Consider the following 25,654-nt stretch of genomic DNA (forward strand, 5'->3'; position numbering starts at 1 on the left):
GCGTGCTCTGCCCTTGAGTTTCAAGACTATGGGCCCCAGGCCCTCCATGAAAACAGGAGCTGCCTTGAGCCTGGGACCAGGGGAATTGAAACAGCTGAAAGTTGCAGAAAACCCAAAGTTTACCCTGCTGTGCATGTGTGCATGCAACATACACACACACATACATTCTACACACACGCACAGCACTACCAGTGCTTTACTTGCTAAAATGGTCTTGAAGAGTTGCAAGCCAGGCAAGTCTGTCCCTTTCTCTTCTCTTCCATCTTTCTGGGATGGGTAGTAGGGTCTTCTCAAGAGAATTATGGTTACCTGATTGGGCTCGTGAGATCTGTCCTCAGTCTTCAAACTTCCCCATTTGACAAATGAAAAAAACTGAGACTTGTCCAAGGTCATGTAGCTTGTAAAGGGTGGAGCCTGACTAATGCTGCTCCCTAGCTACTTAAGATGGGGAGGAGGAGGGAACTTGAAAGGAGCTGGGGACAGGAAAGATGAGAAAAAGAAGCAAACATACCAGGTGCTTACTTCCAGGTAGCTCTTTTTCTCAGGCGAAATAGTGCATGCATCATTGTGCTACAAGAGAGGAGAACCAATAGCCATCGAGTCCTTACTGTGTGCCCACCCCGTACTGGGTGTTCACTTAGATAACCTCATTTAGCTTTTGCCTGCAGCTCTCTGAATTTAGCACTATTTCCTCATTTATAGCTGCAGAAACTGAAATAGACAAATTTGAATATCTTGCCCCAAATCGCAGAGCTAGGATATGGCAGAGCCAAGATTCACACCCACACTGCCTGAATGCAAAGCCTGTGGCTTCCCCACCTCCATTGCCACGTCCCCTGCTGGAGCTGGGTTCAAGGACTTCCCGAGACCTCCCCCAGCAGCGTCCACCCTGGAGATACCCTGTGCCTCTTTCCACTCAGGCTCCATGGGCGACGCCATCCTGACATAGAGGACTGGCCTTTTACCCATCATGGCTCTGAGGGCCTGGTACTGAGAGTGAGATGACAAATCCTGTCCTTCAGTGGGAAGAGAGCTAACCTGGGTGTAAGAGTCAGGAGCACAGTGAGGGTGCAGGGAGAGGGGGTAGAGACCTGGGCCCCAGAACCAGCTTGGTACTTCAGGACTTACTGTAAGGTGCCAGGGAGAGCATGGGGTATGGAAGCAGATTCAGGACCAGTTTTTGGCTCGGCCACTTACTTGCTTGGTGGCCTTGGGAAAATTGCTTCAACTCTCTGAGTCTCGGTTTCCTCATCTGTGAGGGCAAATACACTTTCCTGTGGCATTGTAGATGACAACATACCTAACCTTGATCCCAAAAGTACCAGTTTCCATTTTGTTCTGCCTTTCCCCTCTTCTTTGTTTCCTATTTCAGTTCTGGGGGCTTGCTTCCCTTCCCCCTGAGCCAGAGTGCTGTGTGACCAAGGGAATTCAGTGAGGCCTGGGAAAGACTCAGATGACCTTTGAGGGCCCTTCCGGATTCACAGTTCCTCCAGGCTGTGGGTCCTGCACCTTGTTTTACAGGAAAGCAGGTCCTGAGCAGAGCCCATCCAAGAAAAGGAAGGCTACATGGTGCCAAGCTGATGAGAACTGTAAATGGCAGGGTGGTGAGGTTAATTCAGCTTTCATTGCTCCTTCTTCTACACAAGGCTTGGGGAAGTGTTCCTCAGACAACAGAATAAATGTCCTTGCCTCTTCTCACAAACACACTAGAAATCCCAGTGACAAGCCCCTAATTTATAGCTCCTGGGCAGTCTGCCACAGTGCAACTAGCTGATTTTGATGGCCCTTCATTAAAGGAGGGATTAAAGGAAAGAAAACAATACTTATTGAGCAGCACCCCAATAGGTGCTAAGCTAGACAGGATCACAGTGAAATCTCCCTGTGAACTTAGAGCTCAAGTTCTGGATTCTGATCACCTGGGTTCAAGCCTGGCTTCCCTATAACAAGAAGTGTGGCCTTACACACATTATTTAACCTCCCTGGACCTTAGTTTCCTTACCCGTAAAATAGGGAAATAGTACCAATCTCATAAGGTTGATCTGAGTGTTAAACAAGACAAGACATAAAACACTCAGACCCATAACTGGTTCCTGGTAAACACTGTGTAGGTAAGAAGCCACTCTCATCATTACTTCTATTTTATTTTAGAGATGAGGAAGTGGAGGCTCAGAGAGAGGACGAGCTCGCACAAATTCTTCAGCTAGTGAATAGAATAGCCGTGTTAGAATTTGAACCCAGGACTGTGTAGCTTGCAAATTGAGGCCCTTTTCACAACTCTTGCCCCTTTGTACCGCCATTCACTTCTTGGCCATTTGGAGTGATTGGCAGCTGGCTTATTTCAGTTGGGTATCATAGGAGCTCAGCTGTGCCTTTCAACTGTCCCCAAGCAGCAGGAGTCCCTAAGAGTTTCTCCAGGGCCTTGGGCATAGCCAGAGAGAGCAGAGAAGCCTACACAGAGTTCTGAATAGAAAGCAGATGCCTGGTGTCAGATGGCCAGGGGCCATCTGGTAGAGAGCTATATCAGGGCAGAGGTCAGAGATGCCAGAAAACAGCACTGTGGGGCTTGCAGAGGAATAGTGTTTCAGAAATGCCCAGATTCATCCCGTCTATGGCAAACTTGAGGGAAGAAACCCCAAAACTGGCAAAGGGAGGCAGAGGCCTGGAATGGAGGCATCATGGGGCAACCTGGGGAAGACCCCCCAGGCAGCTGACACTTCTAACTGAACATAGACCCCACCACCACCACCACACACACACACACACACACTACATCAGACCTCCCTCTAGGCTGGGTGAGATAAGGCCATTCTCTGTGACTGGATATCACAGTCCAGCTTTTTGGTCCTGACCATCCAGGCCTTGGTCTGCCCTTCTACGCAGCCCTGTGCTCTAGCGAGGGCTCAGTGGAGAAATGCAGGTGAGGGGCAAGGAGCCCAGGACTCTGCACTGTCCTCACTCAGGGAAGCTCAGAGGCAACCCTACACTGCTCCAGAGAAGGGGGTGGACTCTGCAGCCAGATGCCATGGACTTAAGTCTCAGAGTGAAGAGGCAAGTTACTTCACTTCTCTGGGCCTCAGTTTCCTCCTTTATACCCCAGGAAAATAATCCTCAGCTCGTGGAGCTGTCAATGAGACAGGAATGAAGGAACATATCTAAAGTGTCATGGTGGCATCTGACCTGTGACAGGCACCTGCCTGCTTGAGTGTTTCTGAAATCAACATGGAAATTAGGATATACCTTCCCATGGGAAAATCACACTGTTCATGTCCCTACAGGGCTTAGGTTCAGTATGTTGGGGCTTGTTGTATCATGGCCTGGCCTGAGGACCTGCCCTTTTTCAGAAATCCTGTTCTGGGTTGACCCAAACCTTTTAGCCTCTGCTAAATAAAAGCCACAGCATCAGTCCATACAGTTCATCTCAGCAGCAAGCAAGTGGCCTCTCTTGACTTCGGTGCTAGGACACACACTCTGACTCCCACCTTGCTGACCATCTTGGGTTTTCTGGCCACCCCTTCTGCTCTCTGCACCTCTGTGGGGCTACCATTTGCTGACTCCACTCCCAACCTCAGTGGTGCCCTAGGGTTTCCTGATGGAACCATATGTAACCTGTCAGCCATCGTGTCCTGCTCATGACCCCACACACTTCCCAGCATCCACTCTGTTCAGCCTCGTGCCACAGTACAGCAACAGCCCCGGCCAGGTAGAGGCAGACCTGCTCAGTGTCTAAGGCGGCCGCCATCATATCTTGCCAGCAGCTTGTTGTATCACCTGGTCACCTCGCCTCTCCCTGCCTGCCTGAGAGGCCCGTGAGCCCTGGGGAGAGTGGCCGCCAACGAGTCATTAGGGACTGTGGTGCCTCTGTCCCACTGAGGTGCACTCTCACTCTTGAGCAAGGCCTTTGGACTGTTGGAAAGCATGTGGACCACAAGTAGATTCCAAAAGCACTGGTAGTGGAGGAAGCCAGTCAAGTGCCATCATGATTTCCATCCTCGTGACATCCAGTATATGGAACTTGCAGTAAATACCCGTAAGTCTCGCCTGGCACCTGCACATGAGGCAGAGGACGGACACCGCGTATTTTGCATGCCTAAAAGACAATGATGGTGCCATATTGTCCATTTACTATATGCCGGATGCTTCAATGAATCGCTCCAATAATCCTACAACCACCCAACTGAGAAGATACTATCTCTTTTCTATCATAGAGGAAAGACACAGAGGCCAAAAGATGTTAGGTAATTTCCCTAAGGTCACATAACAAGGCAGGGGAAGAGCCAGTGGGTTTTAAATAATAATTTATTGAGATGAAGCACAGCATAAAAATGACCTATTTTAAAGTGAACAGTTCAGTGGTATTTGGTACACTTGAGATATTATGCCACTGCTTCCTACTTCTAAAACATTTCCACCTCCTGAAAATAAAGCTGCATTATTCCACTCTTCCCTCAGCTTGGGCCTATCAGTTTCAATTCCTTTCCTGCCAAGCCTTATCAATATCTATTAAGATGTGGCCAAATGAGGGTGACCACCTTATCCGCACCCTCCTCTCTCCTCAGCTCCCTGTGGGGGAGACCTGACTGGACCATCAGGAGTCATCCTGTCACCAAATTACCCAGAGCCCTATCCACCAGGCAAGGAGTGTGACTGGAAAGTGACCGTGTCACCAGACTACGTCATCGCCCTGGTATTTAACATGTATGTACCTTTCCCCGGGTGGGAGATGGAGGGTTCAGAGCAGCCAGGGGGTGGAAGACCTGGGTCCTTAGGTGAGTATGTGCAGGTCTGTGGACAGAATTCTCAGTTTTTTGGGAGGCAAACAACTCAAGAAGGGAGAGAGATAAGAGACAGAGAGAGAGAGGAAACCAGTGTTTATTGACCATCTCCTCCTTGCCAGGCTCTGTGTCCAGTGTTCACACCATCATCTTATGTAATCCCTGTAATAATTCCTGAAGTTGCTATCAGTATTCCTTTGTTACCTCTGCAGATACTAAGACTGAGAAAGGAGGCTCTTCCTGAAGCCCCTTGCCTTCCCTCTCTGCATTTCCACCCCATGGTCCCTCCATCCTGCTCCCTCACATGGCCAGGCTCACGTTCCCCACCACTTCCCCACACAGCTCTGCCCCTCTTTCATTCCATTCACAAGCAAACCTTCAAAAGATAAGCCCCAACTTCTGTCTGCTCCCTCCCCTCTCAGCCACTGGAACCTGGCCTCTGCCTCCATGGTTCTATTGGAAACTCCTCTGATGAAAGATGCTAGTGAACTCCCAGTTGTCAAACAACATGAAGCTTTCCGTGTCTTAGCCTGCTCCATCTCTTGACCACAAATGACCACCACCCTTAATGCCATTTTTCCCCTTGTCTTTTGAGAAGTTCATCTCCCCTGGTTCTCTAGCCTCTTCTGTGACTTCCTGTCTACCTTTCCTCACCCCTCATCTCTGCCAGGCTTTGCCATAGTCCCTCTTCTCACCTGTATCTCCTTCCAGAACAAGCTCATCCCACCAGGGACCCAGCCTCTGCCTAGAAGAGGAGGATGCTCCCTGTCTCACCTCACTTCCTTCTGAGCTGTAGGATCCCAGTCTTGCTGTTGAACATCTCTTCCTGGTGCCTGTGGGCACCTCAGATGGAGCATGTAGAGAACCAAGCCTGCAGCTGCTCCCCCTAGACAAACTCCATTCTGAACACTGGGAGTGACTTGGTCACCCACCCTCACTACTCCGTTCATGAGCATCCAAGGCATCCTCCCCTGCTGCCTTCATCTTCCCATATATCTTCCCCTTCATCCTACCAATTCCTGTCTTGGTTTGAGCCCCTATCATTTTTATTTCCCATCACAATGGCTCTTTTAGTCTCCACACCAGTCCCTCTGTCCCATCTGGACTTCCATGCCACTCTCTTCAGTAGCTAACTGTCAGAAGGATTGTGCCTCTCAAAAATGCTGAAATAACCACCTTCTGTTCCATTTTAACACTATAATGACAATGCTCAGCAGCTACAAAAAAAGAGGATGAACTACTGGTGTAAGCAATAATGTGTATGAGTCCAAAAAGTATTACTCAGTGTGAAAGAAGCCAGACAATGTATGATTCAACTTATGTGAAGTTTTAACATCACCAAATCTAATCTGTAGTGAGGAGAACTGATCAGTAGTGGCTTCTGGGGAAGACAGACTGAGAAGGGGCCCTAGGGAAGTTCCCAGGAATGTTCTGGGTTTTGACATATACATCAGTTTAAAAGCAAAGAAATAAATAATCTTTTATTTTAAAATCCCTGAATGACTCTGTCTTGCCTATAAATAAGTCTGAACTTTTGAGTGTGACTTCCAGGGATCTGGGTTTTGCCCTTCTATCCAGGTAGTCCCCACTCCATTCTGTTCCCTGAGTTCCAGGCCAAATTGAACTCCTGACATTTCCCAGGGGTTCACAGACTCTTCTTTGCCCTGGACCCTGCCTCTGCTCTGCCCTCCAGCAACTTCCTCCCCTCCACCCCCCCCCAGCCTTGTTCCCCTGGACAAGCTCAGGCTGAAGCTCCATGAAATCCTGACTGTCATCCTCTCCTGGGCCCAGTATGCTACCATTCTGCGTTATGGAGACTTTGTATTCTACTCCTTGGTCTGTCATATAGTGCCTCCTATAGCACTATCAACTTCTGGAAGGCAGGGCTAGCTAGTGTCTGGCATGTCCCCCTATTTTTGGCACCAGGCACAGTGCCTGACATCTGAAAGGGGCTCAAATAAAACGATGAGGAGGAAGGTAGGGAGGGACAGACAGAAAACAGTTAATTAAGAAGTAATTTGTGACCAGGAATGACTCACTCCAGAACTCTTTCCTGGAGACTTTTGAAAGAGCAGGTGGGTAGGAGCTGAATTGAGGAGCAACACCATAGCACCCAGCAGCGAAGTAAGACCCTACAGTCAACACCAGTGTGAGATAAGAGGGTACTGTGTAGATGGGTGCATATCTGCCCCCTGAACCCCCCACCTCGTCTCCCTACTGGTTTTATCCTGTTTGTCCTAGACATGTTGTGGCCTCCTCTGTCCACCATATGTCTTAGTTAAAGGGTAGAAGGGCCATTTCATTCTCAGTCCAGCCAAACAGGGTACCTGGGCATCCAGGCCCATGGTTAGGCGTGAGCGAATTTGCATCAGAAATCTGTCTTTCTGCAAACTCATTTACTTTTCATTATTTTCATGTTTGCCCCCTTGATTGATATCAGTTGCCTTTGTTGGATTTATGCTTAAAAGCAGAGTTGCTGTATCAGAGAGTGGGCCCGTGCTCAGAGTTAGCAGAGACAGCACACAGGGTCCCAAAGTGGGTCAGACAGTTCCCACGCCCACCAGTGGAGCACGAATTACCTTCAGGAGCTCAAATACTCAAGTTGCTAAACTCAGATAGTTTTTAGAGTGAATTTACACACACACGCATGCACACACGCATGCACACACGCATGCACCAGGGTCAGGCTAGCTAAGAGAGAGACACACCTGGGGGTGGTGCTAGGAGTGGGGTGATGGCAGATCCTAGCAGAGCTAGAAAGCTGGCCTGGAAGGAAGGAACGAAGTGAAGCTTCTTCATGGTGACAGGCTCCTTCCTACCTGGGAATGGCTCCTCAGGAGGCTCACGCCTCTATCAAAACACTAGAGGCAAGGAAGAAACCTGGGCTCTAGGCCTGCCTCGGCTGGCCCTTCTGTCCCTGGAGTTGACACTATTCATTTTCTGTCCTGTGTAAGGAGAACATGAGGTTTTCAACCCCAGATTTTTGAACACTGACTCTGAACCTATTCCTTCTGCCCCAAACACACCCTATATGTTTTCCTATCTGTCTGGGAAGCCAAAGGGCTTCATCCTCTCCATCCTTGCCAGTTAGTCTTCCAGGGTTGGGTATCAGTGGGATGGTGGGCTTACTCCCTGGGAGGCCCCATCCTTGGGTTGAGCCTAAGGCCCCAGCATGAGCCTTCATTTGACCTTAGTGGGGTGGGGATGGGATGTTTTTGTTCCCTAGCTTTAACTTGGAGCCTGGCTATGACTTCCTCCATATCTACGATGGACGGGATTCTCTCAGCCCTCTCATAGGAAGCTTCTATGGCTCCCAGCTCCCAAGCCGCATTGAGAGCAGCAGCAATAGCCTCTTCCTCGCATTCCGCAGTGACGCATCTGTGAGCAATGCTGGCTTCGTTATTGACTACACAGGTAAGGGCCTGGTGACAGACATTCCCAAAGGCAGGGCCAGCTTGGCCTGGCCAAGGGGGAGCAGTGTAACACAGAGGGGAGAGCCTTGGGCTGGACCGCAGGGAACCCAGGCCAACACCAGCACTGCTGCACCTGGAGAGAATCTACCTTCCCTTGGTGGCTTAGTCTTTCCCACTCATATGCCCCAGGGTCAGAGAGAAGGGGATAGCACTCTTTTTGCACCCTAATTCTACTTCATGGCTTCTTCTTCCCTTTTTCCATGGGGATCATTTTAAGTTTTACTTCAATCTCATAACTCCACTCCAAAGCTATCAGCTAACATAATCCTGGTTACCTCACTGTCCCAAGTCCTGGTGGAAAGCTCAATCTTTCTCTCTATCCCAAAACCTCCCACCATCCTAGGAAATTTCAATGACCCAGTCTAGGTCCATAAACAACTTGTGCTGTATATTAAAAGAAAGATTTATTAACTCAGTTTTGAAACCTGTAAGTCCAAGATTAAGTCAGTCCATCTGTTTGGCCTCTGGTGAGGGCCTCATGGTGGACAGTATCACAGTGGTGGGAGTCCATGCAGAAGAGATCACATGGTGAGACAGGAAGCCAGGGAGATTCAGGAGCCAGGCTTGCTCTTTTTATAACCCGCTATAATTGGGGTTCCATGAGAACAACCTTATTCCCTTCAAAGAAAGTGTACACACACACCCTCAATGACCTAACTACCTTCCACCAGGCCACACCTCTTAAAGGGCCCACCACCTCAACATCCCCACACTGGAGACCAGGTCTTCATCACATAAATCTCTGGGGAACACACAAATCACAGCAGCCCATAGAGGCAGCCTGTCCAATCCTAAGATCAAGTGCTTGGGCCTCTGAACAAAGGACGCTCCCTGACCATACTCTGACCTTTGTCATAGATAAACTTTCTGATAGTTCCTGATCATATTTTCTTATCTTTCTACCTCTTCCATGCTCTTACTTCTATTATACCTTTGAATTCATTAAGGCATGCTGAATAGTGGAGGGGTCAAAAGCAGGAGTCAACAATTCTTTTCTTAAAGATAGTAAATAACCCTGCCCTTGTAGAGCTGAAGCATCCACAGACAAAACAAAGAAATGGGTGTGGCCATGTGCCAATAAAAACACAAAAACAGGCTGTGGTCCCTGCCTGTCTGAGTAACTGGATTAAAAGTTTACGGTTATTACTTAGCAGTTGTGTAACTTATTTAACCTCTCAAAATTTCTTCATCTGAGATGGTGGGGAAAAAAATCCATGCCTTATAGAAATGCTGCAAAGATCAGTGAGCCCATGCACTGAAGTCCTCAGTACAGTGCCTGGCACACATCAAGCGTTCTATAATGTTCAGATATTATTAATAAAAGTGAGGGAGTTCCCAGCTCCCAGACACTCCACTTTCTTCTACACTGTTATTCTCTTTCTGTAAGGAAATGTAGGCCCCAAAAGTGACCACGTGGAGAGGAGTGATCTGGCCAAGAGGTTCTTTATTGCCGGGTGGGAGAGGGAGAGAGCAGAGAGCCAAGAGAGAGAGAGAGAGGGGGGCAGGGGCTTAAATACCCCTCAGTGGGACTCAGCATGAACTGATTGGTTAGGATCTTATGGTTCATGCTGATTGGAGGTTGGGGCAGAAGGAGGATTCAGGCTAGACTTGAGGCTGAACTGTGACCCTGGAAAACAGGAGCTTAAGGGTGCAGTAAGAACTGAAACCCACCGGCACCATTATTGCCAACACTTTCTGACCTTTTCTTCTTCCTTTATTATCACAGACCCCATTACCCAGATCTTAGCTCCATTTGTTGCTTGATTTGTGAGCTTGGCAAGTAATTATCTCCTGAAACATCCTCTACAAAATAGGGGCAATAAAAATGATGTTGCAGAAGGTTAAGATTCAAGGATATTTTATACACACATGTTATATGTATGTAGAGAGATTATTATAATGCCTAGAATGTTCAATATACCCTCCACAGATACTCTAGAGATGATAGATTTTGTTATTGTTACTATAATCTAAGTTCAAAGGCCTTATCAGCCCGTGTATACAAATGGGGTCACATTACCAGTTAAAATTAAAATTTTTCTGGCTCATGTTTCCCACTTGCATAATGTAGGGCCTCAGCCACCTTTGAAAATGTTTCTTAATTAACGATTTCTGGCAACCCCTGGGAATATCCCATATGAGTTCACAAATAATGCCAATCACGATGCTGGCTAACACAGTTTACCAGCTGCCGACACAGCCCTGTGTTTTTCCTGTCCATCAACTCACTGAGCTCCTGAGGGCTGGCTTCTATTTGTCAAGTACTGTTTTAGAAGATACTGGGTGTACAAAATTGAGACTGCTTTGCCTGTAGTCTCCTTGCCTCATGGGGCAGCTGGGAATGGATATTTTGCCATTTTCTCTTCCTCCAGACATCTGTCATGCAGAAAGTTCCTGTACCCGAACCGTTCTCCACATCCCCTTGTCAGGACAAATAAAGTCAGACATTCTGGAATTCTAATGGACGGTGTGACATACACCCAGCCTGGGACCTCCATTTTTCTACCCATCACCAACCCCAGCATCATATCATCGTGACCATTTTTCTTGTTAATCTTCTCTATTCATATTCTCATCAGTACCCTCCATTTCTCTGCCCACTCTGGTCCTCCTATTGCACTAACTTTGCCAAACTTCACCCTTTGTTAAGCCCAAAAGGGTTTATGTCAAGGACAGTGAGAAAAAGTTGCATCGCCTTGACACTTGGAGCCACTACAAGTAATATCTTTGAGCCTCAGCCAAGCCCCAGCAACCACCAAGCTGAATGACTTGTCCCAACTGGGTTCTTCTTCTTGGCGGGGATCCCACAATTTCACTCCAGATGTCATCACTGTCAGTCTCATCTTTCCAAGCTGACTTCATTTAACCCTTCTTGGGGACAATAAGCTAGTGGGTAGAAACTCCCTCAGCATCCTTCCCAGTCACCTTGGTTCATGGCCACCTGGCTAAGGCCTTTTGTTCTTCAGATGTTGTCTGCTGAGATGCATGGGCTAAGAACCATGTCTCCAAGTCCTCTTTCTCCATGAAGCCCTTTCCATCTTCACCTGCTGTCCCAAAGTATTATCTAGAGGGGTCCTCAAGTCCAAAACACAGCCCAGGAACAATATCTTCCCAGCTGCTCTCTGAGTAACCAAGGAGCTGAAGAAGGCCAATGACAGGGGAGAGGAAGGACAGGAGGCACACCCTATGTATCCACCTTTTACTACTTTGTTATGTCAACTACCTCCCTGAACTTCTGGCCTGGTAGTCCATATGATAGAGCCCAGAGACCCCTGCCTTCCCCTATGGTCTCCTTCCCCTATCCTAGGATCCCTTGATTCCTAGAATGGTTCTACTGTGTTCTCAGATAGTATTCATCCATGCTTAGTATCTTTTGGAATAGGCTCCATCACATGTTAACAGTATGGCCCAAAACTGGCTGCCTGACTTCTCTGAGCATCAGCTTCTTTATATATAAGGTGGGACAGTGACACTAATAAAAGTTGTTACGAGGTCAGTAAATAGACCCAGCATGTAATGTATGAGTGAGAATAATTATAACATGAGAATTTGTGGTGTGTATAGAGGGGTGTCTTGTATACTTTGCCAGACACTCTGCACCTGCAAGTCCACAGAGCACTGCAGATGGAGGTGCAACCCAGTTAGGATGGGCATTCTAAGCAGGTGCGGGTTCTTAGGAAGGAAGAGAAGAGCAAGCCTCCTCCATCTGGGAGCCATCTCTGCCACCACATCTTCTAGAGAAATCCAAGCCTCTGCGAATGCTGACCATCTAGACTCCGGGCATCTGTGGCCTCAGGGCTCCTTGGGGCTTTCGGAAGTGAGGAGAGCCCACAAGTGCCCCATATGGAGAGATATTGCCAGAGTTGGCTGAGCTGAGCACAGGAAAACCACTCTGGCACAAGGCAGAGAGATCAGGAGCCCTTCCTGCCAACTCCCCTAGTTAATCTAAAGGAATATTTCAGTTTCACATCAAAAAGCATTCTAGCTCAACTGAAGAAAAGGAGAAGAAAGAGGAAGGAAGGGAGGGAGGGAGGGAAGAAGTGAGAAGGAAAGAAAGCCATAGAGAGAAAGAAAAAAGAGATAAAAGAGGGAGAGGGAATAATTTATTCTAAGAATATAAGAAACAGAAACCCACTCCAAACAAACTGAATCAGAAAAGAGACTTTGTTGTTAGAAAACAACTAAACTAAAAAGGGTTCTATATTTTAACAACACAGGTGACAAAAACGCACTCTGATGTAACACAAAAGGCAAAATATCTGTGGAATGCAGGAGCCTACCATAGGAAGCATAAACTTCCAGGGGCTCAAGTCAGGAAGACCACTGTCCCCAGTTCAGGATTTGTCTCCTTTCTGCTCTTTTCTGAGTATTTGCTGTGTTCTCCTCCCTGCAGGCCAGTTTTCCTTGCTTCTTCATCCTCCTAGGACAAACACGGCTGCCTCTGTGTCACTTCCCAGTTTCTATCCCAATTCCAGTCCCTGAGGGACCCCCAGGGGACCAGGACTAAGTCAAGTGTTCACCGAGCAGCCTTGTTGCATTTGCCATTGTTACTCCTTTCTTCTTTCAGTAGATATTAACTGAGCACCTGCGATGTTCCAGGCGCTGATGTAAGGACTAAGAACAAAACAGGGAACCAAAGCCTCTGCCTACATGAAGTTCGTATCCTAGCGATAGACTGACAGACACTTGTACAGATGCAAGGGTGGAGGCCCACCTGATTCTGATCTGGACATTCAGTTGCTCCTGGAAGATGGCTGTGGTGTCTGAGTCATCTCTAGCAGAACTTTTAGATCATTCTGAATTCAATCATGTCATGGGGGTGTTCTATGAGACCATTGCTCTGTGACACTTATGGAGACCTGCCTCTTAGGAGGCTTTACCCTGTGCTAGAGGAAAAGGAAGCAGTGGGGTCCTGATTTATGAACTAAAAGTGAGTTCCAGGAAGCTTACTGCTTTTTTCCTGGCCAGTGATATCAGCAGAAAGGGGCAGCTCCTTTAGTTTCATCCTCCAGCATGTGTGATGGCCTCCTCTGAGGCAGGGTGAGCTAGGACATCCATGCACATACGGGAGGCCAAGCATTCATGAGAATACTGCAGTGTACAACACGGCCATGGTCTCTACCCAGTGTATTCAAAGGTGAGTGAGGGAAACAGACAAGAAATAAGTAGACAAACCAGAAGTAAGGGAGGGTAAAAAGTTAGAAAAGACAAGAACAGGTTATTCTGGGAAAGAGAGTCGGATACCCATTCAGAACGGCAGGTGGTGAAAGCCTTATTGAACAGGGGCCAGTTATACAGGGCCTTGAAGGCTGAGTAGAAGCCCTCTGTGTAAAAGCGGGGCAGAGGGTTCAAAGGGAAGGGTTCAAAGCATGTGTGAGAGAATCTGAAATAACTTAGGAAAGGCCAAGGTAACTTAGCTTTTACCAGAACATATTAAAACTATCTATTTTCTCTTTCAAACCTTTGCAAGTAACTCTACAGACCTGGGAGCTATGACCAAATTTCTATTCCTGATCCCATCCCCATCCCCTCCACTGTCATGGGTCTTCCTTTACAAATTCAAAATGCAAATGTCTTCATTTTTGCCTGTTTTAGAAGTAACATGTGCTTGATGGGAAAAGTCAAACAATATAGATGCAACTAAAAACTTATCCCACTAGTACCACCACCCCCTGAAATACCACCGTTAACGACTTGCTATCTCCTTCTGCTTACCAATATAAAGTAATGCTAACTCTATGACAGGGCCAGCAGATTTTATTTTTAAAGGGCCAGGAAGTAAATGTTTTGCTCCAAGTGGTCTCTATTGCTAGTGCTTAGTTGCATTGCCATAATGCTAAAGCAGCCCAGACAGAATGTAAGCAAGTAGGCAACACTAGGTTCCAATAAAACTTTATTTACAAAAACAGGAAGCCAGTGACCTGGGGGCCATAGTTTGCCAAACCCTGTTCTTTATGAATGAGATCACATCATGTGTACTAATCTATAATCTGTTTTTGTGTATGTGTGTGGTGTGTGTACACACACATGTGCCCACCAATAGATGTTGGACATCTTCCCACATCAATATTCAAAGATTTGTGCTGGGGTTGGCAGAGTGGCTCAAGTGGTAGAGCACCTGTCTAACAAATGTGAGACCCTTGAGTTCAAGCCCCAGTACCACACACACACTCACACGCACACACGCACATACAAACCACTTAAAAAGATTTGTGCTGTCCTTTTTAAAGGCTGCTTTGTATCAGTGGGTGGTTCTAATCCAAACTTTTTTAACTAGTTCCTTACTGGTTGAAAGTTCAATTCAACCAGTAGGCTATTGAACTATTGTTTTCAGGGGTTTTTTGCTATTAAAAAACTTGGAGATAGACCTTATCTATTAGGACCAGAGAGAAGCTGGTTCTCTTAATTTGCCCACTCCGGAGGGCTTGGGTTTTATTTATTACCATTATCATGGTGTTTTAGTCATTTAGTTTTATCATCCACAGCTGAGCTCGGGTTTGGCGGACTGAAGACCTGATTTTGGTCTTAATTCTGTCTCTTAATCACTGAATGGATTAGAAAACTCATTTAGCTTCTCCAATCACCACATTCCTCATGTCTGTCCTGACCATGAGCTGCCCTGGCTCTGCCTGCTGCAGAGAGCATTGTGAGACACCAATGAGATAACAGATTGAAAAGTGCTTTGAAAATGATAAGGTGACATTCGTAAGTAAGGGCCTATCATTACTGTCATTACCCTCGTCCTTATATATATGTGATGGTGCTTGGAATGATGAGCACGTCTTCCTCTGAATGTGAGTAAATACACAATAGAGTCTGTAGTTGGAACTGGTGATGTGGTTGTTGGGTTTCCAAGCTCCAAAGTGTTCAGCCAAACAATTCAGCAGCATCTATTAAGCCTGTGTTGTATGCCAAATACCACCAGCCCTGGTGGCAAGTTCTGTGCAAGCTGCTGGGGTGACGGGAGGACTAAGTGATTATTCCTGTCATCCAGGAGTTTAGACCCCACTAGAAAAAGATAAACTTGCCCAATCTACCAAGATAATGTGAGAGCTGCTCTAATCAGGAAATGAAAGACAGATGAGGCCAGAGAGAAGACAAAGTTCAAGAAACCTGCTCAGAGAGGATGTCATTGAAAAGCGTAGGTGTTTGCCACACAGAGAAGGGAAGAAAGGACACTCTGACTCGTGTAAAGCTTTGGGTCAGTTGTGCACTGATGGGGGGGGGGCCAATGTTAGTACAGCAGTTACCCAAAACACAGTTGCTTAAACAATATGGAAGTTTTGTCTCCTTCCAGGAAGACATGCATGCAGGCTGATGAGATAGCTCTACTTAGGCACCTTTTGTCTTTCTGTTCTTCCATGCTGGACCATGGGGCCTATCCTCAAGGTTATCTCAGGATTGCTGGTATAACTGGGCTCCAGCCAACTCTGAGTTGTAGATTGCAGGAAGGAAGAGCCAATGAGCATTCTCGAAACTGAGTCATCTTCGTTTGTGTAACCTTTCTAGAAGTTCCACATTGATCCATTAAAGAGCTGGAACTATGTGGAAGGAGATAGAAAAATCTAAAGTAAATATATAGTAGATGGAAGAGTATGCATCACAGTGGAGATAAATACAGCATAGAAGGATGGAAGTGAGCACAAGGAATAATGCAGCTTTAGCTGCCCATGGAGGATGTGACCAAGAAGACACAGAGCTGAGTCCTGAAGGAGGTGAGAAAGTGGGGTGTACAGATGGCAGAGTGTTCTGTGCACAGAAGCCAATGCATGTGGAGCAAAGTCAGCAAAGGGACAACAGGAGGTGACATCGTAGAGGGGACATTGGTGGTAGCACCTATGAGGCCTTGTAGTCCAGGAAGAATTTTGTGTTGAATTGTTTTCAACTGACCTAGTCTGACTGTGTTTGCATCCCTTATACCAGACCTGGCTGCCCAGGAGGCTAGGAAATGCAGAACTTAGCAGGTATCTTAAAGATCTCTACCATTGTGTAAGGGTTAACTGGGGGAAATGGATATGGGTCACTACAGCTAATGGTGTTTCTTATGAGTTGTGTGAACTTGACACTAAGTTACTTAATTTCTCTGAAGTTCAAATAAGACTTGACTCGCTGTGAGGTTATGGAGAGGACAGAGGAAAAGCATAAGCCATGGTGACAGTTCATGATGTCTCTGCTATTCACATGTGGACTACCAGTAACCATTTGCATTCTTGCCAGAGCCACAGGCATGGAGAGAGGACAGACCTGATTCAGGGGTCAGGGTTGTGCACCATGGGGCACTCAAGGAAGCCACAGAGGGGTCTTTTGCTAGGTGGATGACTACCTTCTGCGCCCACTTGTGTTTCAGTGTAGTGGTGCTCCTGGGACTGCTCCATGCCCGGCCATGGGGAAGACTTAAAAGGCAGAGTGGTCAGAAGGGCTCAAATGCAAGAGTGCTGAACGTGATGGAATCGGAGACTCTCGGAGCTCCATCCCATCAGTCAGCAGGCTGATTGGCTGCTAAGTGACAGCCTCAAGCAGCAGCTGCCACCTGTGTGTAGTCTAAAAGGTATCCAGGTGACAGAAGTGCCCTCAGCTAAATTCCTCCTGAGCCATTCATCTCGGAACTTTGATCCTTTCTATGCTGGCTCTTTTCCTCCTTCGCACCACACTGTGAATATCAGCTTTCTGCAGTGACTGTCAGTGTGAGCCCCCATCTCTAAACTTCTCTCTTACCCCCCACAGCACAGCCACCAGGACTCTAACCAGAGCCTCATGCCAGTGGCATGTCTCTGGTGCTATGTGGTCTCAGCTATGTCCTGCCACTGCCCAGCCCTGTGATGGCCCCTTGACATCAGTGATCTCAGATCAAGAAGGACCTAGGAAATGCAATAATGGTGGGCACAAGTGTTGGCTCCCAGGAGCTGCTTGGGATTTCCCATCGATAGGGAAGTAGACTGTAGAGCATCCTCGAGAGACATGGCCCTGGCTAGTATTCTCGGTCCTCGAGAGCATCAAACACAGTCCTTTCCAGTGCAGAGGGACAACTATGGGAGGGGATGACAGCCATATCCACGGCATGCCTGATTGGGAAGGCATGTAAGGCTCAGTGGCCAGGTAGAAAAATGCTGCAGTTTTAATAAATAGTTGAGGACTCAATACCCAGTGGAAGTTCTAGAAGCTGTATCGGAGCCTTTGACCTTTCCAGAGGCTGGGGGAACCCAACTCAGAGGTTGGAGTAAGGTTTCCTGTGCCTCCCTGAATTGGTACTCAACACTAGGGAATATGACTAGGCCTGAAGAGCAGATGCCACAGAACGGAGAGGAAGAAAAGGAGCAGTGTCCAAAAACAGATGTCACTTACTTTCCAGCTGGAGGGGGGAAAAAACCCACAGATACCTGCTGTGCTGAAGACGGGGGCAGAGATGAGTCGGGGAGAAGGCTATGCCTGAGCACTGACCTTTACTGCAGGGACCCTGCTTGTCTCTGCAATGACTGCCGGGATAGTGACTCCCTGCATACAGAGTAACGCCTGCTCTCTGTGGAGGAGCCAGTGAAGCGGGGAGAGGGCACCCCCAAGGTCCAGCTCTGCCTCCTTCCTCTGTGGGTCATGGCAAGAGAGTGGGAGGAAAGGGGAGACTTCACTCTTCAACATGACTCTATAGATCCCTAGCCAAATTTAGAAAAAGCGTGTAGACCTGAAGGGACCAGGACCAGTAACCCTGGCCACTTCAGAAATAGGCCACCAATAAGCCTTCCCTCTCCATGCATGCGTCTGTCTGTGTTTCCAGAAAACCCTCGGGAGTCGTGTTTTGACCCTGGTTCCATCAAGAATGGCACACGGGTGGGGTCTGACCTCAAGCTGGGTTCTTCCGTCACCTACTACTGCCATGGGGGCTATGAAGTGGAGGGTACCTCCACCCTGAGCTGCATCCTGGGGCCCGATGGGAAGCCCGTGTGGAACAACCCTCGGCCAGTCTGCACAGGTACGGGAGCAGGGGCAGAAGGGTTCTGAGGATCAAAGGAGGCCGGGGTATGGGTACTGTTGGCCAGGGGAAGGGGAAGTGGGACATGGTCCTCAGAAGTGACTCCTATGAGGCAAGCAGGGCCTGGTGAACATGAGTTTGCTGTGAATGGGAACCATCATTCTCCAGCTGTGCTGGTCCCTGTCGATGTGTCATCTCTTTCTATCACCTAATGTCCCCACCCCCATGCAGATAGATGCTCATGCCCTCAACAGAGGCCTGCAGATGTGCCACCAAAGGAGGGCACACCAGGAGAAGGGAGTTAAATGTAGTCCTGGGCTTGCTCCTGGGCCTGGGGACATCACTGAGGGGTCATCTGTGTAAAGCAACTGTGCAGAGTGAGCTGATTCCAGGGGGGGCTAAGTTAGCCATGGGTCCTCACAAGGGAGATGGGAATGAGTCTGAGAACCTCAAGAACATGGGGACAATTCACGCTTCAGAGTATGGTGGCGCCTGTGGTAAGCAAGAGAGGATAGAGCTAAGGCCCACCCCTTGTGGGAAATGGCAACAGGTCTTGGAACAGGAGGTGGCCAGACCTAGTGGCTCCAAGCAGTTTAATATGGGGGAAAAAGCCTTGGCCTTCTGCTCATGAGACATCACCTTCCCAGGTGCACATCAGCCATGGGGCAGCAGACCATCTCTAGGCCCCTGAGTAAGCAAGAGAGGGCTGTGCCCTCAGGGACCCATGCCAGTGTTAAGTAAGAGGACAAGGGATGACATGTGCCCAGGAGGCACTTGATGGCATCAGGGTGGGTTTGGGGTCAGGGATAGATGATGTCCTTGGAGAATTTCTCAGATGCCCCTTCTGTATGCATATGATCACCCACCTCAGACAGCCCTGCCAGGCCCAGAGGCTCAGGCGGTGAGCAGATGATACCTGATGTATTCCCTCAGTGTCATCTGAACCCTCTCTGGCTTCTCTTTCAGCCCCCTGTGGTGGACAGTATCTGGGTTCAGATGGAGTTGTCTTGTCCCCCAACTACCCCCAGAACTACACCAGTGGACAGACCTGCTTGTATTTTGTCACCGTGCCCAAGGACTATGGTATGGGATTTTTAAAATTTATTTTCATTGTTTCTGACTCTTCCTCTTTATTCCCAAATGGCAGTTCCCCAGGCTGTTCCCAGTTGTCCATTACCTTTGTGAGAGTGGGCAGAGCAGCCTCCCAACCAGGACAGCTGAGTGCTGGTGCTCTGATGCAGGGTGTGTAGAAGGCATTCCTGACAGGAGGGGGAAGAAGGACAGAAGTAGGAGGGCAGGTAGCCAGGGTGCTGGGAACCAAGGAACAGGGACGAGGGAAGGAGTGGGATGTAGATGGCCCTGGAAGTGCAGGTGAGAATGACTGGGAACCACATCACTCCACTATCCCCTCTGTGAGCCAGAGCCTGGCCCACAACTGTAAGTAGGAGCAAGAAAAAGCTGAGTAGCAGGCTGCTGCCCTGAAAATACAGAGAAATCTGCAGATCCCACGAAATCCAAACAGAAAGAAACAGAATCATTTCCTACTTGGTAATAGGGATATTCTAGAGCCCTGCCAGCCCTAGAGGCATTCAAGAAGAGCCTGAAGGGCAACCAGGTGATCACTCTGGCTGCTTTTTTCCCATGGTATCCTAACAACTGTTTAAAAATATGCTTGATGTTGAGGGTGGCAAAGACATCAGTGTGCTCTGACCATCCAGGAGAGCTGGCTGCTGTTCCCAAAGATGGATAGGGCAAGCACAGGGCCTGATGTTTGAGTCATTCAGCCAACATTCAGTACCAAGCTAACAGGGCCATGCACTCTGCTGGGTCCTGGGGCCACTGCAACTCGAGACACATTCCTGCTTCTCCACATTCCAGTTTTATCCTCGGGTGAGCTCTGACACCTGTGCACCCACTCCTGCCCCAGCACACTTGCCCAGCATACTCGTGAGTTCCCAGCTGAGAAAATCTTGAAAGAGTGCCCAAGCCCATCTGCTGCCCAAGCACAATCCTTAATAGGTGAACATGCACTTTGTGCTTGGATTCCTCCAGTGACAAGGAGCTCACATCTTACAAGCAGCTCATCCTAAGGATGGTCAGTGACAGTGAGCTGCAACCTGTCTATGGACACTGGCTGCTCACAGTCACCAGCCCCAAGCATCTTCTCTTTGCCAGTGAGACTGAGCTCTTCACATCATGTCTCCCCCACAGTGGTGTTTGGACAGTTTGCCTTCTTCCATACGGCCCTCAATGATGTAGTGGAGGTGCACGATGGTCACAGCCAGCATTCTCGGCTCCTCAGCTCACTCTCTGGCTCCCACACAGGTACCCAGGGCTGGGCCAGCATGGGGATGGTGGTGGGCTGGGGACGTCATGTGCCTGAGACTGGAAACAAGGCCCCATTGGCACTGCATGGCCACAGATGGACCCGCACAGCCTTTTGTTTGTGATATGCTGAGATGTCTTCACAACATGAATGCCAAACATGACAGGTGTTGCATGCACCTGTTGGCTTATATCTAGACCCAGCCTTTCTTTTTTTTCCTAATTATAAGCATGTTGTATTTTCATTGTAGAAAATTTAGGGGCAAAATAAAATCATCGTAATGGAGAATTTACATAAAAACCATCCAGAAAGAACGACTGATAAGATGTAATATATTTCTTTCCAATCGACATATCTACTTAGACTTAATCTTTTACATATTTTATTGAATAAAACAATATGCATATTTCTATTGAAATATTCACTGTGAACTTTTCTCTGCCATTATGTTTTTCCTTTAGAATAGAATTTTGAAATGGTGCTTAGTAGTTTCTCATACCCTTATTTAAGATTTATGCGATGAATTCTATATTATTACACATTTAGATTATTTCTACATTTTTATTCTTATGAATAGTAATTCATTGTATCATACATACAACTTTATGCACATTTCTGACTGTAGCCTTAGCGTCTCTAAAGTAGAATGGCCAAGTTAAAGGAGATGAACTTGAACTCATTAAGGCTTTTTATGCAGATTGTCAAATACCCCTCCAGAAAGATCTTGCTACTTTGTTCACCAAGAGTTAGTAAGAGGCATGCTTTATTCTCACAAGAACTAGGTAATTAAAAAAACAAAGGCATCATCAGTTTGAAAAGTGAAAATAGTATCTGATTTTCTAATTGCCTCTTTTATTTGTAGCTAGGTGGTAACCTTTTTAATGCATTTATTGGGCCATGCGTTTTTTGTTTGCAAGTTTGTGTGAATGTTTCTATTAGCACTCATTTCTAATTTTTGGAGTAGACATCCATATTACTATGAGTAATATATATATTATTTACAATAAAAAGCCTTTTGTGTAGATTATATGCTATAAAATGACTTCCACTCCAGTTTTTCATTTGCCATTTAATTTTCTTCAGGGTATGTTTTAATGTCAGAAAATTTAAATTTCCCATGATATCAAATCTATCAATGATTTCTTTTATAGTTTTCTCCTTTGCTTTTATGCTGATTAAATAAGTATTCCTCTGTGTTATCTTTTGCTTCTTTTTAGTTTTATTGTTTTGCCTTAATGCCTTTGGAATTTATTTTGATTTATCATTCAATACGGAGACTCTTAACAAATTATAGTTAATCGGTTGTCCTAGTAGAATTTTCAAAATGCCAGATTTACATATACTAAATGTTTATGAAGTTGAGGGTCTTTTCCTAGACTTTCATCCATTTCCTCTAAGTACATGTTTATTCTTGTTCGTATTTTAATTATTTTAACACTATCATAGTGTTTAATGTTATAATAACTTCAAATACATTTAAATAATTTTAAATATATTAGTCCCCACAGTCATTCTTTGTTTTGATTCTTGGCTATTCTTGCTTATTTTGTCTTCAAATAAAATTTAGAACTATTTTGTCAGGTTAAAAAAATCACATCAAAATTTTGACTAGAATTTCATAAAATGTATGGATTAAATTGGGGAGAACTCACATCTGTATATTAACACTTCGTCCTATACAGGAATGTGGTGTGTCTCTCCATTTATTTGTCTCTTGGAACCTTTGAGAAAGCACTATCATTTCATTTAAGCAGTATTTATTTTTGTCAACTTTATTCCTAGATATTTCATGGATATTTTTATAGTCATTTTTGTTGCTATTTAGTTACAAATGGGTCTTTTTTTCCTCTTGTATTTTCTAACTGGTCTTTGCTAGTAAAGTCTAAGTCATTGAACCCTCTACAAGAGTACTAACGTTGCTGCCAGGCAAGAAGCAATGTTATCTGCAAATAAACTTACTTCGTTATTTAATTCCCTCCTCTTCAGTGACTTTTCTTTTAGTTCTTTACATGGCAACTGACCCATTCAGGTATATTGTTTTAATTTTAGTGCTGATATTTTATCTTTTGTAAAAAATTCATTTCAGAATTTATTTTAAATTTAGCAATATAACTTTTTATACTCTGATGACGTTTAATACTCCTTGCTTTAGTGGTTCTATCTCCTGCCTTTCTAATGCTGAAAATGCTATACCCACAATCCCCTGTTTTCTCTCAGCTGTACAGAGGTTTTATGTGGGTTTTGTTTTTAAATTTTTTATCGCTTCAATTTACCAGTTCTTCGGTAGAGTTTATTGTTACTTTCTAATTAATCTCTGCCTTTATTTCATAATTTCTCTCCTCTTTTGTTTCTCCAAATTACTTTGTTCTCCTTGCTGTTACATCCTGACCTGAGAGCTTTGTTATTTCCCTATGTAATAAGGAGGATGCTCGGATACAGTGTCATTTCCTGCCATAGATTTCCATAGGTACTAGTTGCACCATCATTACTTTCTAAGTAGCCCATAGTATCCTTTTTATCCAAGAGTTGCTTAAGGCTATCTCTTCTCCCCTGCCCCCGAGAATGTGGATTTTGTCCGTGTTGCATTAAGTCTTTATATTAACTTCTATTTTTATTGCCACATGGTTAGTGAATATGGCCTACCTTTCTACTTTGGAGAGTAAATGTGGTCCTCTTGGTAGACAAGGACATTTTCTTTTTAGATTCCATAAGTATTTGAGAAGAATGTGTATTCGCTGTAGGATAGAGAGGCCAAATAGCGAGAAGGTACACACTCAGGCTCTTCAGTCATACTGGCCAGATTCTTCATCCTTGTTGTGCACCTGCTCGGTGACTGTAGGCACAGCACTTGATGTCTCTGAGAAAACTCAATGAGTAGAAGTTCTACCCACAGAGTTGCTGGTAGGAATAAATGAGCTTTGAAATAGCTATTAGATCAATCTTACTCAATATGGTTATTCAAATCCATCCATCAGGGATTCTCCACCAACTGATTTTTCAGAATCACCATGCACACATACACTCCACCAAGGGTGTAAATCAGCACCTCTCAGGGTAAGATGGTTTTCAAAACTGACACATAGCTAGATACATACACACATGCATAGATTCGTAGATCGATACATAGATAACTCTAGAAGTATGAGTATAGGTATATGACCTATAGGTAAAGAAAGGTATATATTTAGGACCTGTAAATATAAATATAGGTGTGATATGGGTGTACATGACCAATAAAAACAGAAAGCAAGCAGGAAGGAGATAGGAAGGAAGAAAGGAAAGAGGAAATTAGGGAGAGGGGAAGGAAGGAAGGAGGGAGGAAAGGAAGGAAGAAAGGAAAGAGGAAATTAGGGAGAGGGGAAGGAAGGAAGGAGGGAGGAAAGGAGGGAAGAAGGAAGGAAGGAAGGAAGGAAGGGTGGTTATGACCTAAAGACAACAATGTTGACATACTCAGAGAGTATCTTACTTCTCACTTGGAGAAACACACATAACAAGCCACACTGGAACTGATGGAGGTTGAACAATGTCCTTGTTCCTGACATGTATTGAGATTGAGAAAAAAGTTTAAATTAAGGAACACTACTCGACGTCTTTATTTCATTTTCTTGTTTGATATATCAATGATTAAGAATGTCATGCATACTATCTCCCGCTACAATTATGATATTTTGTTTTCTTCTGGTATTTCTAACAACTTTCATATCCATGCTTCCTGATCTGTTTTCCATATTTTCTCTAAGTCTTTTTCTTGCAAGAGGAAGACTGCTGACTTATTTTCCAAATGAAATATTTGGGCTAGCATGTGTCATCTTGCTTTGTTCTTTCTGGGATTTGCTTTGTTATTTTGGTTTTACCCCCTCACTTTTCCTTTCATACCTGACCCATCTCTAATTTCCAATTTTTATTTGTTTATTTGGGCTTTTGTGTTAACGGTCTTAGTAATTATTTCAAAATTATGAACTTCTTCCCCAAAGACCAGCTTTGACATTTGCATTTAGTTTTGTTACCTCATTAACAACAGTTATTTGGTGGGGGGTGGGGGGCGATGTTAGCCATCCTTTCCTGGCTGAATTTCTTACTGCCACTTCTTAACTTCTCTACTTTAGTTCTTTTTTTCAGTAGGGCTCATAATTGTAGTACTTTCTTTCACTCGCATGCATGAGAATGCCTTCCTCTTAACATACCATATAAATGACAACTCAATCGCAAATCAAATTATGAGTCACTCATTTTATCTTTCAAAACTGCAGCCGTTGTCCTAACACATAATATTACAGACAAATTGGGGTCCAACCTAATTCCTTGTCCTTGTAAATAGCTTATGCTTTCCTGGCCATATGATTTTCATACTTTTTCTTTAATTTTAAAAATTTAACAGCCCACTAGGACATGCTATAGAGGGGATTCTCTTTTCACTAATCAGATCTGGCACTTGGCAAGCTGCTGCAGGCTAAGCCTCAAGTCTTAAGAAAGGTATCTTCCTTCTAAAATTATTTTTTCTCCTTCCAATTCTCTCTGGAATTCCTGATATATGCCTATTGGATTTTTCTCATCTAACTTCCATGTCACGTGTCCCTGCTCTCATTGTTTTGATCTCTTCATCCTTTTTTTTTCCTGTGGATTCTGGAAGAATTTCTCAATTTCATCTCCTTTTCACTGTTCAATTGTTGCAGAATCCATAGTCATATGTTGGCATTTCTCATCCCTTGTTACCTTTATTGATCTTAAATCCTTCCTTTGCCACCTTCCTCCTCTGACCTCACAGATATGGGAGGAAGGAAGGAAGAAAGATGACCTTCTGAGATTTTTTTTCCTGTTTACATGAAAATCTTTTCTTTGATTTCTGAGTGCTCTCTTCCCTGAAAACTTTGAAATCTTCTCATATGCCCAGTGATTTTACTCTATGCTTTTCCCTGGAGAGGGAAGACTGCATGTGGCCAGGGCTTTGTGAGCAATCACTGGGGTCCTAGCTCACATCTGTCAGACCAAATGGTGGGAAGACAGAAAACTGGTGTTTCATTCTGCTCCCCTCTGTTGAGAGGAGGAGCCAGAGACAGCCATCTGGACCACATTTAAATCTAGGTGTGCTCTCCCTTCCCCAGGCTGGTAGCATCATGTG

General features: G+C 45.7%; 1 protein-coding gene across 4 annotated transcripts in view; it reads left to right on the forward strand.

The window, feature by feature from the left end:
• The window catches only part of Csmd2 (CUB and Sushi multiple domains 2), a 546,763-nt gene that overhangs the window by 421,576 nt on the left and 99,533 nt on the right, over window positions 1-25,654 (forward strand). For all 4 annotated transcript variants that reach the window (XM_074080637.1, XM_074080638.1, XM_074080635.1 and 1 more), the window contains 5 exons: window positions 4,557-4,695; window positions 7,999-8,186; window positions 18,015-18,209; window positions 19,176-19,292; window positions 20,421-20,534. In XM_074080637.1, the coding sequence (XP_073936738.1) occupies window positions 4,557-4,695; window positions 7,999-8,186; window positions 18,015-18,209; window positions 19,176-19,292; window positions 20,421-20,534 (753 nt within the window). The remainder of the gene's footprint in view (window positions 1-4,556; window positions 4,696-7,998; window positions 8,187-18,014; window positions 18,210-19,175; window positions 19,293-20,420; window positions 20,535-25,654) is intronic.

The sequence above is a fragment of the Castor canadensis genome, chromosome 7 (assembly GCF_047511655.1).
Source record: "Castor canadensis chromosome 7, mCasCan1.hap1v2, whole genome shotgun sequence".
Taxonomy (NCBI): Eukaryota; Metazoa; Chordata; class Mammalia; order Rodentia; family Castoridae; genus Castor; species Castor canadensis.